Source organism: Vigna unguiculata, chromosome 3 (assembly GCF_037176805.1).
Source record: "Vigna unguiculata cultivar grain cowpea cultivar isolate G323 ecotype 2 chromosome 3, ASM3717680v1, whole genome shotgun sequence".
Lineage (NCBI taxonomy): Eukaryota > Viridiplantae > Streptophyta > Magnoliopsida > Fabales > Fabaceae > Vigna > Vigna unguiculata.
In genome coordinates this window covers 68,284,300-68,304,199 of record NC_140794.1, presented here as the reverse complement: position 1 = coordinate 68,304,199, position 19,900 = coordinate 68,284,300, and the positions used below count along the sequence as shown (strand labels likewise).

At 32.5% G+C, this 19,900-nt stretch overlaps 3 protein-coding genes across 4 annotated transcripts; 2 read left to right on the top strand and 1 right to left on the bottom strand.

Annotated features, from left to right (window-relative positions):
* Positions 1-554: 554 nt before the first annotated feature.
* Positions 555-4,431, bottom strand: LOC114179248 (E3 ubiquitin-protein ligase MIEL1-like). 2 transcript variants are annotated; one of them, XM_028065515.2, is made up of 13 exons: positions 4,191-4,431; positions 3,568-3,632; positions 3,390-3,477; positions 3,244-3,300; positions 3,071-3,103; positions 2,884-2,961; positions 2,683-2,726; positions 2,549-2,589; positions 1,920-2,002; positions 1,700-1,791; positions 1,544-1,613; positions 1,357-1,398; positions 555-1,006 (listed from the first exon to the last, which is right to left on the bottom strand). In XM_028065515.2, the coding sequence occupies exons 2-13, from the start codon at positions 3,615-3,617 to the stop codon at positions 881-883; spliced, it is 804 nt and encodes a 267-aa protein (XP_027921316.1). In that variant the 5' UTR covers positions 3,618-3,632; positions 4,191-4,431; the 3' UTR covers positions 555-880. The 2 variants fall into 2 exon arrangements, with proteins under 2 accessions (XP_027921316.1, XP_027921314.1); XM_028065513.2 differs by having other exon boundaries at positions 3,568-4,093; positions 4,191-4,423.
* A 1,997-nt stretch (positions 4,432-6,428) lies between these two features.
* Positions 6,429-7,760, top strand: LOC114179247 (uncharacterized). Its single transcript, XM_028065512.2, has 3 exons — positions 6,429-7,040; positions 7,208-7,402; positions 7,477-7,760. Exons 1-2 carry the CDS (start codon positions 6,539-6,541, stop codon positions 7,369-7,371), a joined length of 666 nt encoding a protein of 221 aa, XP_027921313.1. The 5' UTR covers positions 6,429-6,538; the 3' UTR covers positions 7,372-7,402; positions 7,477-7,760.
* A 1,927-nt stretch (positions 7,761-9,687) lies between these two features.
* On the top strand, positions 9,688-18,760 carry LOC114179246 (putative chromatin-remodeling complex ATPase chain). The gene is made up of 25 exons (XM_028065511.2): positions 9,688-9,963; positions 10,231-10,359; positions 10,477-10,580; positions 10,814-10,917; positions 11,416-11,513; positions 11,640-11,819; positions 11,913-12,134; positions 13,407-13,541; positions 13,625-13,907; positions 14,004-14,077; positions 14,186-14,406; positions 14,507-14,594; positions 15,017-15,110; positions 15,193-15,381; positions 15,732-15,763; positions 15,880-15,956; positions 16,050-16,139; positions 16,225-16,294; positions 16,387-16,441; positions 17,099-17,157; positions 17,251-17,416; positions 17,614-17,792; positions 17,907-18,125; positions 18,208-18,303; positions 18,382-18,760. The coding sequence occupies exons 1-25, from the start codon at positions 9,769-9,771 to the stop codon at positions 18,397-18,399; spliced, it is 3,177 nt and encodes a 1,058-aa protein (XP_027921312.1). The 5' UTR covers positions 9,688-9,768; the 3' UTR covers positions 18,400-18,760.
* The last annotated feature ends 1,140 nt before the right edge of the window (positions 18,761-19,900 follow it).

Sequence of the window (19,900 nt, the reverse complement as noted above, 5' to 3'; positions counted from 1 at the left end):
AACTAATTCCGACAACAATCGATGATATCAATCGATCATTAAAATTATCTAACTTTTCGAAGTGTTTCTAACACTCTTGACGTGATAATTCTAAATGAAAATATAAAATCAAATAAACCAATCGAATCTAGATAAAAAAAATGGGATCAAAATTGATTTAAAATTTATCCAATTAAACTGCATTTTACTTTCATTCAATCATAAAATCAGCTCAATTTTAACCAATTAATCTAAGCCGCACTTTGAACGTGTTAAGGCAATAAATTGCTTGTCTGCAAACTTCATATAATCTTAATAGTAAAATGTTAAACATAATGTTTTCTTCTATGAAATTGATGTACAAATTAGCAACAATCAAAATAAGAGGAATGCATCTGAAAAAAATTGTAATACCATTTCACAATGTAGAAATGGGACGGTGGATTCAACCGCAAAAAGACGACTATTTCTGCCTTTATGAAATCATAGCTGGGAATAGAGTAATCAAAACTAACAATCACTGTCTATACCAATCTGCGAGACAGACCTAAAATGATCAAATAACATCAACCAAATTATAAAAACCACTATGGCAGACAATGCAATCAATCATCAAGAATCAATACATCATCACTACTATTACCTGCAATTTAGAGGGAGAAAAAAGTTCCCCCCCTATTACAGTATAGCATAAAGATGTTTATATCTGTCCAAAAACCAAGAGACAACCAATACCACTCCACATGTTGGAGGTCGAAAAATAACCTGAAGAAACTATCTAGGACACAATACAACAATTATTGTTGATGCTGAATTTAATCCAATCCTCTGTAATAAACCAATGTGCTAACTTTAATTTGTTCCCCTTGTAGTGTTCTCTTTTTGAATCGCAAGAATCCGATCATTGAGGAAGAACTGGAGGCGCAATTGCGCGAGTATTATATGAATTGCAATGGCCGCATTTATGGCCAAGAATGTGGAAATTCACTTCTGTTGTGTCATTGCAGTCGTTACATAGTATCCAGACCTGCAGGGGAGCCTTCTTAGCCTTTTGGAAGGTAGATGCTTAGTTATTTCGAGATATACACGTATAATTGATTTGCATATGAGGATTTTGTATTATCATTTCAACACACGACATAATTACGAGTTAAAATGTCATATCATGAATATCATACGGGTAAGTTTTCTCATAAACATCAACTTCATTCTTTTTTTTCAATAGTTTTGCTAAGAGATTTCGCTTCATAGGCATAAAGGACAAAAAATGCACATTCATACTCAAAAACACCCTCACGGCCAATCAGTACATTAAGGGAAAGGTTAAATCAAGTAGACCTATTATTAATAGAAGCAATTCAGAGGATGAAACCATACCTTCCTGTATCGATAATCTTCAGGCATGATAGATGCTTCAATCTAATATCACATGACGATGAAAGCATCAGAAAGATATCTTAAATGAACGGAAGCATAATAAGTTTCTTGACTAGACAAGTGCACGATCTAAAATCTATAAATCATTTAAAGAGAAACATCCATGTGCTTTGATTTAATTAGCTACCTCTTCATCAATTCTCCTCCACGTCCTAGACATGTCCACCACCGACTTGGAGCATATGGGACAGCAATACCTAAGCCATGTATCAAAGCAAGTTGTTTGTTAAGCATATGTCATGCTCATAGACTAAAGAATTTTTCAAAGATTTAATGAACTCACCTATCACGTTTTACCATCTCGTGGTAACATTCTTGGTGCATTGTGTGACCACATTTCATAACTACGGTGTCTTTCAATGAATCAAATAGGTACTACACAAACATAATAAAGTCCCATCACTAACAAAGTAATCTAAGGTTTCCAATGGCAAAAAAGAAATCATCCTCTGTTTGGCAGATACACCAAATCCAGGTAAAAAGGAGGGAAATAAAGCAAGCACCTCATAACAAATGGGGCAGTGATGCCTCATTGAGTTCTCCACACATAAATGATTATCACGCAGACCAATTGAATAACAAGACCCTGTACAGCATATAGTTCATTACTACAGAAGTCATTACACAACAAAAAGAGCATTGAGCAATTTATTTCCTTTAGCTAAAAAAGAAGAAGAAAAAGATAATTCCATTCAATAACTAATGGAACATGTTATAGGATCAGCTGCCAAATTGATACATTTAGAATAATCCACGGTTGAAGAATGCAGGACAAGTCTTTATAAGAGAGGGCGCTCTGTTCAAACTCTACTCTAGTATGAACCAACAAGATGTAAGAACAAGCACACCATACCAAGACAAAATTTAGTTCTACAGAACGTTTAAAACTGACTAATCACATTTTTAAAATACTTTGATATTGATACACTTTACTAATTACTATTACTTAGATGAGTTAAATCTGATCCAGTATCATCAACTTATACACATTACATAAAAGAGTGACAGGCTCAGAAATGAAATGAGACTGGTATTAATATATCCACTTTAAAAATCACCAAACTCGGGTGGGGGAGGAATGCAAAAGCAAAGTAAATGAGGTACAAGGGCAGACTTGGTGACAGATGCATACCACACTTCTTGCAGTGGAAAAAATTTTCCTGACCACCAACCCTGTTTCAAATTTTCACCACTTAGTTCATAAGGCACAATTTTGGAAAACTTAATTGTGAATATGACTTGACAGAAGGATATACTCAAACACACCTGCAGATCCCGCAATCATCACAATGAAACTGCTGTTTCTCTGTCTGCAAATGCAAATTGATTAAACACTTATTATCATCATCAGAATCCAAATCCAGGACCGTACAGCAAGATCAGTCCAATACAGAAGTACATCAATCACATTCAAAAAGTAAAAAACAATCCAATACTGCCATTTTATTGAGTTCGGAAAAGCATTACATCATCATCGAAGAATTTACATATGTTGCAGAAATATTCTCCCATTTTGATGCCACAGTTAGTGCAAACTTGAGCAACCTTCAGAAGAGGTTAAAAAAGTGTGAAAAGGGGGAAAATAAAGTCAGGAGCTTATCACAAGAAAATAAGCAATTAAAGTTTTAAACCGAATTTTAATTTAAATACGTACAGATTGCTCAGTGTCACAAACTGAACAAACAACCTGAAACAACAACAAAAGGTGTAAAAAGCGCATTAGTTTCATCGTCCCGTATTCATCCCTCAGAAATAAATAAATATAAATCTATTAGTAAAAAGAAAAGACGAAAATACAGTGCAAAATGAAATGTAGTATCATCGTACTTGTTTAACATCTTGGCGAACGAGTTCGTGGCGATCAAATGAATTCTTCGACAAACTCTGATTGGGAAAAAAAGCAAACCCAGATGAAATAAGAGCATAAAGGAAAAACCTTAGAGCTTAAGTACGAGAAAACGAAGGCAAAATACCGCTTCCTCGTTGTGACAGTGACGGCATGAATAGATCTCGTTGCAGCAGGGGGCACGAATCCTGCATCTTCTCCTGTAATGCTTGCACCTGTTATCACCACGGTTGAAACAAAAAAAGTTATGAATATGTTCAAAATATGGAAAATAAAAGAGACTCGATAGGCATTAGGAATAATACCCGTATTCCATCTTCCCAAAATCAAAACGTTCGTTGACAGGGCCTTCCATGAGTTGATGTTTCCTCTGCGCGAGACAGAGAAAGGGAAGATGAGAGTTTCTTGATTGGGAACTTATGAGATTATCCCGTGCCGTGATCCCCAAAAGAGAAAGGGTTAAAAATGAAGCAGTCTCTTTCACAAACACGGCCCTTTTCTGATTTTTTAAATGCAATATAATAATATGAAACAAATATTTTCTCTGCTTCGGTTTGGAGCAGGAATAGGGTGTGGCCACCTGGGATGAGAGAGAGGGAGAGGGATAATAAGGTGGATGAATGGCAATGGCAGACAACAAGGGTTGCTTCAACAAGAGAGCATTCCAGAAAACCAATCAATCGTCACAGATTCTAGGGTTTAGATTTATTCTTTCCTAGTCAAAGATCAAGGCTTTTTTTCTTATTCCCTATTTACCCTCTACCCCTCATCTTCGTTTCTCACCACAATCATCACATGACGTGCTAGGGTTAATCATGTTCTTCGTGTTATCTTGCCCAGCATTCCCAGCCAACACCGAAATTCCATTAGAATTAGAATGAATTAAATTGATTTCAACTACGAATGGTTGTTTGATTTTGAAAAATACCTAGGCGGTGGTTTTCGTTTCTGATGAACTTTTTCTGATTCCGGAAGTGGCTTGTGGTGGTTACAGCGGAGGCATCACAGTGTTGTGGTGGTTACAGATCTGGTCGGGCTGTCTTAGGCAGCGACGCTGTCGACGTGGCGGCGATAGCGTAAAATACGCACATCGAGGAGAGAGAAAATTCGGAAAGATAAAAGAGAAACAAATCTGGACCGTCTATTTAAAATTCTACATATTAAACGGTGAAAACCTTATCTTCCCAATTAATCTAACTATAACTTAATGCAAAGTATTCCCACTTATGAGTTCTGGGGGAATTCCAAATCATTGAAATTCATATTCATAAAATAGGTTATTATTCCCTCCCTTTTTTTCAGTGTACAATTTTTTTATGACTTTTTATTTGTTATTAGAATTCAAAATTATTACTTATTCTTCTAAATAATTTATATATTTTTATTAGTTATTCCTTTAAATAATATATGTAGTGTATATGGTTAGATAACGAGAAAATTAGATGAAGTTGCACAACAATTTTATTACAATACAAAATTATTTTTTATAGCATTTGAAAAATAGATAAAAAAGCAACCTTGGAAATACATGGTTAGAGATTCAGTAATGAGCCTTTCATTTCATTCATGGATATTTTTAAGTAAACTTTCTATAAATTATACTTTCTCATAAAACAATCAAAGTCCTTAAGAAAAAATAAAGTAAAAAATAAGAGTTTGATGCTATACTAATAAATTCAAAAGTAGTTGTTTTTCACTTTGATTTGTTGGCAAGTTCGTGAGATATTGTTTATGCGAAATTAGGTAAAAGAAGGAGAAAAAAATATATAATTGTTAAATCAATTAATTGAGTAAATGTGTTAACAAGATTGTTGATAACAAATGTATGTCCTTTTGGTAAGCATTTTTAAATAAGCATAAGATGAATTTTGTTCAAATACATATGTTTAATTCATCACATTTCTATAATAAGTGTTTCCTTTATATTGTCATAAAAAATATACAAATGTCAAAATAATTATACATTACATTAAATTCGGAAGAAAAATGAAAGAAAGTTAATGACTAAAATGAAATAAAAATTAGTTGAAGAGGACAATTTACAATACTTAGTTTCTTTAGACTAACTGAAGCCTAACCTGATAAATAATAATAATAATAATAAATATTTAAAAAATTCTGAAATAGAACAGTCACAAATAATGAAAAAAATAAAGAAAATTTAAAACTGGAGAATTTGGGAAGAGACTAAAGAATATATATATATATATATATATATATATATATATATATATATATATATATATATGCCCTTTCAAATATAATATTATTGTAATTTTTTAAATTCAGCTAATTATTCATAAAACATAAATAAATGATAAAAATCTTTTAAAAATTAAATAATTAATACAATTATTTGAAAAAAAAAATCTATATTTTTTGAGTTACAAAATAAAGATCATAAAAATAAATAATATGAATTAAAGTTTAAAATTAGAAAAAATAACTAAATTATAAAATATATAAAATATAAATAGTTTTAACCAACAAATTTAATCTAAATTTAAAAGTATAACAAACTAATACCAAATAAAATATAAATAATTTTTAATAACATTTGTAATTAAATATATTTTATATAAAATATTCGTTAATACGAGTATCTTTTATATATATATATATATATATATATATATATATATATATATATATATTAACTTGTTTGTGGTCATTACTGAACACACAAATTTAACTTTAAATTTAAAAAGAAGTTGAATATTGGATGTGTTGGTAAATTAAAATAAAATAAACTTATCACTTAACAAAATTGTTAGGTAGTCATGATTTTTTGTTCATGAATGAAGATAATATGTTATTGGGCCTAAATAAATATTTTGATTGAATTTAAGAAATAATTACTATTAGTTGTGAAATATTGAAATCCATGCATGCATCCATTTAGGGAAGTGGAATGGAATGAAGAAACAAAGAACATTGGAAATGTTGTAGGGTTGCATGTTCCCTAGTTATTATCATTATATTAATAATTAAAAGCATCAATGGCATTGGTCCAAAACAATTGTCATTCTCAGCTTTCTTCGATGATAACAACTAAAGTTGTCTATAGATGACAGCGAGAAAAACGGTTTATCTCCTATTTTCATCTATTCATCCATGCAGGCCATTCCTCCACCGCTAAATCATAACCAACACAAACACCTTCTCCCTATAATAATCGCTCCCAACACAGATTCATCTCCACATCAATCTTCTCTATTTTCCTCTCTCTCTGTTCTTGTTCTTTTTTCCACAACCAAATTAATCGCCAAAAAAAAAATGGGTTGTGGAAAATCTAAGCTCAATGTTGTTGCCACCTCCACCCTCCTCAGCAAGAAATCAAGCGTTAGTTCCAAGGAAGCCGATGCAAAATCAGTGGACAAAAACAACGATGTGAAAGTTGAAAATGTAAATTTGGAAGTCGAAGAAAAGAACGACGAAAATGTCAAAGATAAGGATGTTGGTGAGTCCAACAAAGATTCTGAGGTAGCGAAGGTAGAAGAAGATAAGGCATTGGAGAAGAGCCATGAAGCTGAAGAGAACAAGACAGAGGAAACTGTCGTTGCCGTTGCCGTTGCCGTTGTCGAAGAACCAAAAGAGCCTTTGAAGGAGGAGGAAGAACACAAAGTGAAGGATGTTGCTGTTGCTGCTGCTGCAGAAGAACAACCAAAGGAACAAAAACCAGAGGAACAACCAAAGGATCCAGAACACCAACAACCAGAAGAACAACAACCAGAGGAACAACAACCAAAGGAACAGAAGGGAGATGAAAATGAGAAAGGTTAAAGGATGAATCTCACGAAATATTTGTTTTTTATCTGGATTAATTTTTTAATTAATTTATCTGTTCTGTTTATTCATAAGTTTGTTGGTTGTGACGATGCATGACCCCTTGGATGATTCTGATCATTCTGAAATTTATTTTGTTGACAATATTGTACCTGACAGAGGATGTCAAGGGAGAGGATTTGGTGAAGGAAGAGCAAAGCAAAGACACAAAAGAAGAAACCTTGGTTAAGGAAGAGGAAGTTAAAGAAACAAAAGACGAGGAGAAGAATCTGGTGAAGGAGAAAGAGCCTGAAGTTGCAAATGTTGCAACCACAACCTCTTAAAGTGAACAGAAAGATCTGAATTTTTGAGCAGGTAGTTAACTAGAGTTCGAATGTTAATTAGTGAAGTGACAACGTGAATTTGATCGAAACATGTTTGTGTTGCAGGCACGAATGAACAAGCAGAAAAGGATGAAATGGGATGAGAGTTACATCACCTGAATTAATTATTGTGGTTGCATTGCAAGTGCAGGGTGTTTCCTGTTCATATTAGTCATTTTCTAACGATGATTAAGTTGGAAATAGCTTGAACACAGTGCCCATTGTTCATGTCTATGGTGATTAGCTTTTGTTCATTTTGTGTTCGTCTTGCATATGATTTTCCTTTCCTCTGTCCTCTCCCAACATTATACTATTATTATATTATACACTCCACAACAATTACTATTTGCCACATTCTTCTATTCATCTTCCATTCACTTTATACCTTCAAAAATAGTTATTTCATAAAATAATTTGCTTACAACTATTGTCGATTCATAAGAAAACAAATGCTTTGTATAATGTGATTCCCAGAAATTAAACTCAATAGAAAACCTATAGTTAGTTGTTGGTTTAATCAATGTTTTCAAAACTCAACCAACAGTTGAATTGCTCAAAGCGTTAATCACTTATTTTAATTAAATACTAATACTGACATAGCATATAATTTTAACCAAATATAATATAGTAATTTTATGGCACCAAAAGTTAAATTAAAGTCTTAACGATCAAAATAAATATAAATATATAGTTATAATTATATTAAATTAGTAAAATATATTAGTGACCATTACGATACATATACAAAATAAATCAATATAGTATAACATTACACGATTACACGAAAATAAGATAAAAAAAATATTGTTTAATATAAATAACTGAGTTACATGCTTTATTACAAAGTAATAGTTGATGTCAACTTATAAATTCCATTAAGCATAGTTTTCACTTTAAAACTATTTTAGATTAAATTGAAAAATAAAAAGCTAAAATTTTGGTATCACCAGGTTAAACCGATTTTGTGCATGATTTTTAATCGGTTCGTTAGTCAATTTATTCTCATAAATTTTGAAGCTATCCAGATTTCATTACCAAACAAAAAATTGTATATACTCTTGTAAAAGCAGTGTTTTTCTTTTATTTGTCCCAATAATAAATAAAAGTTTAGCAAAAATAAATGACTTCTTAAGTAAACAAACCTAAGAATATTGAGAGTGTGAGCAACATTTGGAAGTAAAATATTCAAGTAATATAGAAGTAAAGTAAGGAAGTAAAATATTATAAGATGATTTGTTTTCATCAGTTCAGAGTGAATTCACTTCGTGTATTACTTATTGATTACCATTGCCCATTTTTACGAGAAACAAAATCTAGTAGTTATATTGTAAAAATTATAAAACTTTTATGATTTTTCTGCATTACATATATTACCTATAACAATTATAACAATATATAAAGAAAATTTCCTCTGTCAATTTTTCATTTTTCAATTTGACTCTTAATTATTATTTTATAATTAGTTTATTTTTAACATTTCTTTTAAATCTATTTTATTTTGACCATTATTTAAAAAATTATTTTTTTAACCATTATTTTATTTAACAATTATTTTAAAACTTATTATATAAAACTATATTTTTAACAATTATTCTATCTAACAACAGTTTTTTTAAATATATTTTATTTTGACCGTTATTTTAAACAATTATTTTGTAACAATTATTTTTCTTTAACAACTATTTTAAAATTTATTATAAAAACTCCTTTTTTAACAATTATATTATTTAATAACTATTTTAAAATTTATTATAAATATTTTAAAAGAAAATATCATTAATCTTAATGTTTATAAAAATTAAAATTAAAAATGCGAACAAACATACACACGTATGTGTTTTTGCTAATTACTGTAAAAGAATTAATTAACTAAAATATAAAAAGGCAAGCATTTTTAAAATTAAAATTTGAATGAAATTATTGGCTTTTAGAAGTAGGAGCAATAATCTCAGGGGAAAAGTAAAAAAAAAAATACAGAAAAGTAAAATACAAAATTATAATTTAATGTGTAATTTGTAATTCAGTATGAACAGCAGAAGAACCACAATATATTTTTGAAGTTGGGCCGAGAAAAGCCCAGAAAGAAAAGGCATGGCCCAAACCTGCCCAACTCCATGTGTGCAAGCGGGAAAATTACGTTTCCCGAATCCCATTATTGGCGCGAAATATTCGGTTCGCTTCCACTTTCTTGGAGCCGCAGATCACACTATTGAAATCTTACGGTCACAAGGGCCTTTGATCACCTAACCTACATATTTTTTTTTTTCTCAACACGCTTTAAAATAAGTATTGGCTCGCTTTCTCTCTCTACTCACAACACTCTCCTTGAAAAAACCCTTGATCTCAAAAAAGGTACCAATGGGGAGGCCCTCCAAGACGCAGGTTTCCAACGACTCAACCTCCGATGAAGAGGAGGAGGAGGAAGTCGCCGCCGACAACCACCAGATCGAAGACGACGACGAGGAACTTGAAGCGGTGGCGCAATCTGCAAGCTCCGACGACGACGATAACTCTCCGGACGAAGCCGCCGATGACGACGATGATAACAAACAGGTGATTTCTAATCCTAATCTCTGTATTTTCATCTGCGGGCGTTCTCCGATTTTGTCTTGTGTACTGCATTTTCGTGTTTACTTTTGCGCTAAATTTATTCACTGCCTTTACATCTTTTCCGTTTGCTACTCCTTTGGATTTCGCTTTCTGAGCTGCATATTCTTGTTTTTGTTTGCCACCTGGGTTTTGTCTTTTTCACTGTGTCTGTTCCTTGAAGTGTGGTTTTCATTTTGTGTTGTGTTTTTCTTAACTGTTTGGTGGTTGTAGGATGAGAGTAATGTTGATTCTGAAGTTAGCAAGCGCGAGAAGGCCAGATTGAAAAAAATGCAACAGTTGAAGAAACAGAAGGTTCAGGAGATATTGGATGCTCAAAACGCGACCATTGATGCTGACATGGTGTGTATTGCTTATTCACTTTAAATTACAGAGATGCTATTTAATTTAATTTTATATTATGTAGTTAGTTTGCCTTTTTAACTGAACTATCGTCATATACTGTTATGTCTGATGTAGAATAATAGAGGAAAGGGCCGATTGAAGTATCTCCTCCAGCAAACTGAACTGTTTGCCCATTTTGCTAAGGGTGATCAATCTTCTCAAAAGAAGACAAAAGGAAGGTACTTTCTGAAATGTCCTGAATATCCTATACTTTGAAAGAGGAGTTGTATTTTATGCCTTACCATGTTATCTAAATAGTTGAAAAATGTTACCAAGTGAGAGTAAGTAATCACAATAATAGATGAATGATGGCTTTTGCGTCTCAATTTCTAGTGGTAGTTGATAAGGTGGAAAACAATAAGTGGTTGTGTATTTAAAACAACTCACTGCATTGAATCACTGTCTATTTAAGGGGTCGCCATGCATCAAAGGTCACCGAAGAAGAGGAAGATGAAGAATACCTGAAAGGGGAAGAAGATGGTTTAGCAAACACCCGGCTGGTGTCTCAACCTTCATGTAAGCATTCTTTACTTGACGTGCATACTTGCATGGGCACATCATTCTATTATAATAGTTTTTCGCATTTGCTGTTATGCTTGTGCTTCCTTCCCTTCTTTCCTCTTTCTGTCTACATATATCATTTGATTGCGTGGAAGAACATTGGGATGCAGCTTTCTGTGATAAATAGTACTTGTTAAGGATGCATTGGTTTACAAAATAATTTATGCGAGTTCTATTTTTTCCAGTGGTTGAAGACATAATTTCTGGTTAGCTGGTTTTTATGCACATGGATGCTTGAGTTCTAAATTGAACACAGCCAACAAACTAATTTTTTTTTTAAACTTTGTGTATTTTCTTCCATTTAATTGGATTCTTGAGTGTGGCTGTCTAGTACTGCCCATGGTTTTTATATTTTGGGTTTGGTTTGTCTTGTGTGTTGATTCTGTGTATTCACATCGAATGTTCTAGAAGCTTTTCGTCGCTCTAATTTGACATGGCTTGTTTGTTCAACAGGTATCCAAGGGAAGATGAGGGATTACCAACTTGCTGGTCTAAACTGGCTAATACGATTGTATGAGAATGGTATAAATGGAATTCTAGCAGATGAAATGGTAGGTAGAAGACTCTTGTCTCGGATGAATCTCATTTAAATAACTGCCTTGTGATGTGTATTTTGATAAGATGACAAGGTTTAATAAAAGCTATGATGTAATATGAATAAATATATTGTTTTGCAGGGGCTTGGAAAAACCTTGCAAACTATATCTTTGTTGGGCTACTTACACGAGTTCAGAGGAATAACAGGGCCTCATATGGTGGTTGCTCCAAAATCTACTCTTGGAAATTGGATGAATGAAATTCGTCGCTTCTGCCCTGTTTTACGTGCTATAAAGTTCCTTGGCAATCCTGATGAAAGGGTGAGACCAGCTTTGCTGGACCAAATTATTTGCTTAAAATTACAATCAATGTTTTCTTCCGACACTTCTGTTTGATGGTTTAAATAATTGCAGAAGCACATAAGAGAAGAGTTACTCGTTGCTGGTAAGTTTGATGTGTGTGTTACAAGTTTTGAAATGGTAATCAAGGAGAAGTCTGCCCTACGGCGATTTAGTTGGCGCTACATTATTATTGATGAGGCACATCGAATCAAGAACGAGAATTCTCTCCTGTCAAAAACAATGAGATTATACAACACAAACTATCGTCTTCTCATTACTGGCACACCACTACAGGTATAGTTTGCTGTGATTATAATTCTAACGTGTTTTGGAAAAGATGAAAATTGTGTTGGGTGAGTTGATATGCCAGTTTAAATAGGATTAGGAATGAATACTTCAGAGATAACAGCTGGAACAGCAACCCTTTGTAGAAAAGATAGTTCAAAATTGCCTTGGGTGGTGTCACCATGTTGGATAAGATCTGCAGTAGCCCCCAATAAGGAAAGTGGACCAGATGGAGGATAGCCTAATCACTGAAGGCAGAGAGAGACTGGGGAAAACGGAGAAGTGAAGCCATTAAGAACAGTCTATACATAATTTATGACAATATAGTGACCTCATTTGAACCATGTGTCTAATGCTAAAAGAATGAAATACACTCTTTTGTTATCTTTATTATTATTATTATAACACTTTGTATTTAATTTATTGATTTCTTGGAATAGAAATGTCACCATGCCAATTCTTTCATATAATTGAAGTACTATCAATAGGTATGAGGCTAACAAATCCTCAATTGAAAGAGATCGTCCTATCTGTTTTCTAATAGATGGTGGGCTGAGTTGTTTAGTTTCTGATTTGTCATTCTTTTATTTTCTTCGATTTTTTTGGTTTGATGGAAAGAGCTGAATTTTCCCCCATTACATATTTGTTATTTCTTCCTTTTTTTTTGTAGATTTCAGACCCTTTGTTGTGAAACAATGCTTTTGTTAGAATTAACAACAATTGTCTGTACTGCTTAGTATTTGGTCTATTGGCAAATTTTGTATCTCACGTGCATCGGTAGTTTTTTATCTATGTTCGTAATATGGTTGTGTAAATTAAAGCGTTGAGTAAATTATAACTTTAGTTAAACTGGTAGTCTTTTAATTGCTAGTTTGTTTTATTTTAAGGCTTTATGTTTCAAGCCATACATTGGCCTTCTTTGGATTAACTTTTCCAAAAGGATTTATTGTAGAAAAAAAATTAGAAAAGAAGTAAGCTTATTCATTAGCTAAAATTAGCTTATGCGGAAGTTAATTTTGTAGAAGCTCTTTCATATATCCTCTAAAAACTTATTTTAGTTTGTGCATAAGTAAATTTTAGTTATGAGAATTCATTTCATTTTTTTCTTCTGGAAGTCCTTTTAAAGAAGTTTCACCAAACAGATCCTTTATATGTTATAAATATTGGTTTTGAGGTCTGGCTTGTTTTAAATCTGAATCTTAATTTTCTTTCATTGTTTACAGTTAATGATGTAAATTCACTTGAGAAAGTAATGTCATTCATTTCTTTTTTATGTTCCAGAATAATCTTCATGAACTCTGGGCTCTTCTCAACTTTCTTTTACCTGAAATATTTAGTTCTGCTGAAACTTTTGATGAATGGTTTCAAATCTCTGGTGAAAATGATGAACAAGAAGTTGTTCAACAACTGCACAAGGTAAGCCTTTAACCTTCTATTTTTAAGGGGCTATTATGATAACATGACAATAATACTGATGTTTTTTGTTGTGTATGATTAAGGTCCTCCGTCCATTTCTCCTTCGAAGGTTGAAATCAGATGTTGAGAAAGGGTTACCACCAAAAAAGGAAACCATTCTCAAGGTAGGCATGTCACAAATGCAAAAACAGTATTATAAGGCATTACTTCAGAAGGATCTGGAGGTGGTCAATGCAGGTGGAGAACGGAAACGTCTCCTAAATATAGCGATGCAACTACGAAAATGTTGTAATCACCCGTATCTCTTTCAAGGTGCTGAACCTGGTCCTCCCTTTACAACAGGAGACCATCTCATCACAAATGCTGGTAAACTTTGTTTTCTTTAAGAGTACTTTAAAGTCTCTCTTTGGCTGATCAATTAGATGAGATAATGTCACTTTACAAATTATATTTCACTTGCAGGCAAGATGGTTCTTCTGGATAAGTTACTTCCAAAACTAAAAGAGCGTGATTCTAGGGTCCTTATATTTTCACAGGTCAGTTCCTTGCAAGAAAGAGATTCTTATGATTACTTGCTATGACTACTACTTTATTCAACCTGGTGTATTTGTTTCATTTTTGCTTAATACCGGGCTCTTCTCCAGATGACTAGGCTGCTAGACATACTTGAAGATTATCTTATGTTTCGTGGATACCAATATTGTCGCATAGATGGTAATACTGGTGGAGAGGATCGGGATGCTTCCATTGAGAATTTCAACAAACCAGGAAGTGAAAAATTTGTCTTCCTGTTATCTACTCGGGCAGGAGGACTTGGCATTAATCTTGCTACTGCTGATGTTGTCATTCTTTATGACAGCGACTGGTGAGTATTCTAATTGATTGTGCCAGCAGCCTTTTGATTTGCAATAGTACCCTTTAGATCAAGACTAAATGTTTGTTGATAATTGTTGGGTTTATAACAGGAACCCTCAAGTTGATCTGCAAGCTCAGGATCGTGCTCATAGAATTGGCCAAAAAAAAGAAGTTCAAGTTTTTCGATTTTGCACTGAGGTTTTGAATTTTTTACTTTATTATTCTGTTCATTAGTTAACTTTTTGTCTTGAAATCACTGATACTAGCACTAGACACAGAAATGGGATTTCACTTGGCTGTGGGTACAAAATAATTTTGAAAGTTGTTAGTTTCTTGCTCTTAAGTTGCTACTTCAAGGGATAAAATTAATGTCTCTTTTCAACATAAATTAGAAATGCTAAATTAGATTAAAGACACCAAGCTTCATAACTAAGCAATTGTAGATACAATAAAATACTACCAATCATCGTATAATATTGTATTGGCAAAAAAAGTGTGAAAGATGTTGAAAAATATGTAACCTAGAAATTATGAAGATATTCAAGATGTGTTTGATTTGGCTTCATGGATTTTACTATCTATCTGTCGATGCCTCCTTATATCATGTTAATTGCATTCAGTATACGATTGAGGAAAAAGTCATTGAAAGAGCTTACAAAAAGCTTGCACTTGATGCTCTGGTGATTCAGCAAGGCCGATTAGCTGAACAGAAGAGTAAGGCTTCTCAGGAATGTTTTATTTTTTGTTCCAAGATTTACGGATTATATAAAGTGGTACATTCTGTTTATGTGTGCAGCTGTAAATAAAGACGAGTTGCTTCAAATGGTTAGATTTGGTGCTGAAATGGTGTTTAGTTCCAAGGACAGTACTATTACAGACGAAGATATTGACAGAATTATAGCTAAAGGAGAGGAAGCAACAGCTGAGCTTGATGCTAAGATGAAAAAATTTACGGAAGATGCTATCAAATTTAAGATGGATGACAGTATGTAACCTTTCTACCTATCATATTTAAGTTTTCTTTTTTGAATTCCTGTTAACCCATAGGTTTTGTGCTTTGTTCTGCACTTTTGTAGACATCATTTAAGCGAAAAAATAAGTGCTTTTCACCATTTTTATTGTGTGGTTGATCCCTTTGAAATCTTATCCTTGTGATTGAATAATGAAGTAGTTAATTTCATGTTCCTTGTTTTGTATGTTAGTTTCTGTTGTAGAAACATAAAAGCTACAACAGTTAGAATGTGCATACACGCAGTTTTTTTATTCCTGTTTAGCTAGTTAATATTGCTTTTATGAAATTTGAAATTACTGATGTTTTATATTTTCATTTTGTAGCTGCTGAGTTGTATGATTTTGATGATGAGAAGGTAAGTCGACATTTTATCTTTGCTCAATATGAACCATGTTTTTTGCATCAACCATGTTGCCTTTATCATGTTTTTTTTAACCAACCTCTGGATGTACTATTTTTCCTTAATTGCAGGATGAAAACAAATTTGATTTTAAAAAAATTGTGAGTGAAAACTGGGTTGAGCCACCAAGAAGAGAACGGAAGCGCAAGTAAATATTACCTTTCATTCTGTATATTGAGTCAATGATTTTTTGTTGTCACTCTGATTGATAAATTTATTTATTTTGGGGGTATGGCTTTAGTTATTCAGAGTCTGATTATTTCAAGCAAACAATGCGCCAAGGTGCTCCAACTAAACCTAAAGAGCCACGCATACCTAGGATGCCTCAATTGTAAGCTTCTCACAAAAAGCCTTTCCTATATTTTTTAGGTATAGTGCTTTTATTTGAACTGAGTTCTCAATTCTGTTTCCTGCAGGCATGATTTCCAGTTTTTCAACACACAAAGGCTGAGTGAGCTGTATGAAAAGGAAGTTCGTTACCTCATGGTGCGTAACCTAACCTTACTGATTAGACAAGTCTAAGTTTAGCTCTTTCAGCGTGTGTATAACTAGTGCTTACATTACTTCAAAAATTTCAGCAAACACATCAGAAGAATCAGTTGAAAGACTCCATAGATGTTGATGAACCAGAAGGTATGTAATTACTCAACAGAATGTTGTCTCCTCCCATATTATGATCTGTGTATAATTAACTAGGTAGCTACATTACAGTCTGTCTCAGGACAGAGGGTAAAAAGAGTATTTTTACTTATAAGAAAACAGGATTATGAAATTAGGTAAGAATGGTTTTTTGGGAAAGGGGCATTCAAATTTGTAGCATTTGTGAACTGAACTTATTTGTAGATAGAATTGTATTGTTTCTTTGCTGTCATTAGACATGACAGAAGCATTAGGTTACCAGCACTCTGATTCATAGGTCTTATCAATAGGAACAAACGTTGAACTTTTGGATACCAAGTTTGGAGAATCCAATAGACTAAAGGTTAATGCTTTTTTTATTTTTTTATTTCTAGGACACGTTTTTGTCTTTTAAAATCTCAAAATTGATAAATGGTGTGCAAAATTAGTTTACAATAGTATCAGAAAGTTAATAGATGAAATACGGGTAATTGTTTATCACTCTAAAATGAAGTGGCCGTTTTACATAAATTTGTATGGCATGGCATCCATTGGAAAAATGTATTGTAATTTTTAAATCTAGAAGGTAGAGTATAATATTAAGCATCCCTAGGATGGAAACGTAATTTAACCTTATCACTTCAATGATGCCATGCGTGTTGGCTTTTTTAGAGGTTGGAGATCCATTAACTGCTGAAGAGTTAGAAGAGAAGGAGCAGTTGCTTGAAGAGGTGAGCAAATTTGCTTTATTATTCATAAACTAGGATTTGTTACATTTCTGTTTATTGCTAAACATTTTTGATTTCGGTATTTGATGATCAAAGGGATTTTCGTCATGGAGCCGGAAGGATTTTAATGCTTTCATTAGGGCCTGTGAGAAGTATGGCCGAAATGATATAAAAAGTATTGCTTCTGAGATGGAAGGAAAAACGCAAGAGGAGGTTGAAAGATATGCAAAAGTTTTCAGAGAAAGATACAGGGAATTAAATGGTAAGTTTATCCAATGCGACAGTTACATTCAAGTTTCTCACTAAATGACTACGGGTTTGTTATATGGGCCCGCGTATGGTTTCCCACTAAAATATGAAGTGTCTATTGCGTGTTAGATTGCCAAGTGAAGCTTGAATTTAGTTTCCCATTAAAATGTCAGGGGTTTGTCTGATTTGTTATTTACCCATTGTATGTAGATTATGATAGAATTATTAAAAACATTGAAAGAGGTGAGGCGAGAATAACCCGGAAAGATGAAATCATGAAAGCCATTGGGAAGAAGTTAGACCGCTATAAGAATCCTTGGCTAGAATTGAAGATACAATATGGACAAAACAAAGGGAAGTTATACAACGAAGAATGTGATCGATTCATGGTACCATGTTTTTGCTTTCTCCCCCAAATTTTTTTCTTTCGTTTCTGTTTATATCCTTATCTGGTGTTCACCTAACATAATATCGCGTTATCTGTGACACTATAAAAATTGCAGATATGCATGATTCACAAACTTGGCTATGGTAATTGGGATGAGTTGAAGGCAGCTTTTCGTATGTCTCCCTTATTTCGTTTTGATTGGTTTGTGAAGTCTCGCACAACACAAGAACTTACAAGGAGGTGTGACACTCTCATTCGACTGGTGGAGAAGGAAAATCAAGAATATGATGAGAGGGAGAGGCAAGCTCGTAAAGAGAAGAAACTGGCGGCTAAGGTTTGTATTTTAAACTTATTGGAGTTACTTCAATCACGTTTATGTCAAGTGTTGTTGTAACCAAGTTTGACGAACATTGCAGAGCATGACCCCGTCGAAGCGTTCCATGTCTAGACAGAACGAGAGTCCCTCTTTGAAGAAGAGGAAACAGTTAACGATGGATGACTATTTAAGCTCGGTATATTCCTATTTCTTTCCTTTTATATTTCATCATCATTGCAATTTTCTAGTTGCTCACTGTATGGTATTGTGGCAGGGGAAGAAGAAAAAATAAATGGGCGTATTGGGTGAAGGGACTGATATATGATGACATTTTAGGTGATTGCCTGGTGAGACTTCCCAACACCAGTGCTACTTTGTAAATTTACTAACACCAACCGATAGATTTAGATGCCCGTTTTATTTACGAGTCCTGAACTTGAAATTACTTTAGCTCTACTTTTGCTTGTGTTCCAGTGACTAGTCTACTAGATTTGGAAATCTAATGGAGCATCCATCATTTGATCGCTTTAGTTATAGTCCACTTCAGTTTGCTTTCATCTTCACCATTTGTATTAGAAAATATCAATAGCTCATACATTTGTAATTATTTCAGAATCCTAGTTATTCAATTCAGTTTCTATCTCGTCGTTTAATTTGGGAATCTTTCTTGGGTATAATAAATCAGTCAGTACCGAGCAAATTAAAGATCGATATTTTAATATATTTGTAATCATATGCTTATATTTCAAATTTTTGTACTGATTAACATATCTATCCTTTCTATTAATTATTAAATTATTTATTTTTCTCATAAATAAAGTATTTTAATTATTACTGAATGAAAAAATTATTTAAATACAATTGTTACTAATTTTAAAAAATGTTGGTTGTTTTTTTCAGTTAATTTTGCTGAGTTTTTTTTCTTTGCTTTCCTATTCATGTTGACTCATTTTCTTTTCCAGTTGACATACAAAAAAAATAATTATATTAATATTGTTTGAAAGATTTCTCCTTGAACATTGATGTTGATAATAAAAAATAATCATTATATACATTAACAAAAAAGAATAGTTGAAATATAATTCCGTATCTCATTCTTTTTTGTGTATGATTGAGGTTGGATTGCATCAAAGTATTTCTTTTTCAAATATATTTTATTTTTTTGCAGAAGTCATACTACATATTAAAGACTACTTCTAACTTTTCTGCTTTCGTCTTTTTTTTTCGTGTTTTAATATATTTTTATTGACATTTTTTTGATATTGAATTAAAAATGCTATTTTAAATTTCTTTTACTCTATGAAATTTATGGTTTTGTAATTCTATATACAAGTATTTTTATTTTAAACTTTTTGGATAATTTTATTTTTATAATTATATATGTAAAATTTTAAGATGTCGATATTTTTTTTTATTTTGAGATACTTAGTAGTTTGATTAATAAATTAAAATTAAAAATTTCTAATAATATTTTTAAAAATATAGGGTGATATTTGAATATTTAGATTTTAATTTATTAATCGAGCATTTAAAGTAACTTTTGAAATAAAAAAAATGTTTATCTGTAAAAAATTAATATAAAAAACATAAAAAAGTTAAATCATGTCTATTTGATGCGACTTTGTTAAGAAATTAATAATAGAACACCAAAAAAAAAATCGTGTTGAAAAATTCTCGATTTTGATAGATTTGACTAAAAAAGGGAGCAATTTACTAAAACTCCACTCTAACATACACCAGAGATTGTACAAATTCAGTGTCACAAGAATGATATTCAGGCAAAAATTAGAAGC

Coding starts and splice junctions, on each gene's coding strand:
- LOC114179247 (XM_028065512.2), top strand. CDS start 6,539: ATGGGTTGTGGAAAATCTAAGCTCAATGTTGTTGCCACCTCCACCCTC. Junction 7,041..7,207: donor GGGAGATGAAAATGAGAAAG/GTTAAAGGATGA, acceptor TGTACCTGACAG/AGGATGTCAAGGGAGAGGAT.
- LOC114179246 (XM_028065511.2), top strand. CDS start 9,769: ATGGGGAGGCCCTCCAAGACGCAGGTTTCCAACGACTCAACCTCCGAT. Junction 15,764..15,879: donor ATGATTTTGATGATGAGAAG/GTAAGTCGACAT, acceptor CCTTAATTGCAG/GATGAAAACAAATTTGATTT. Junction 17,158..17,250: donor AGGAGCAGTTGCTTGAAGAG/GTGAGCAAATTT, acceptor TGATGATCAAAG/GGATTTTCGTCATGGAGCCG.
- LOC114179248 (XM_028065515.2), bottom strand. CDS start 3,617: ATGGAAGGCCCTGTCAACGAACGTTTTGATTTTGGGAAGATGGAATAC. Junction 1,792..1,919: donor ACTGCCCCATTTGTTATGAG/GTGCTTGCTTTA, acceptor ATGTTTGTGTAG/TACCTATTTGATTCATTGAA. Junction 1,399..1,543: donor GGAGGAGAATTGATGAAGAG/GTAGCTAATTAA, acceptor ATGTGATATTAG/ATTGAAGCATCTATCATGCC.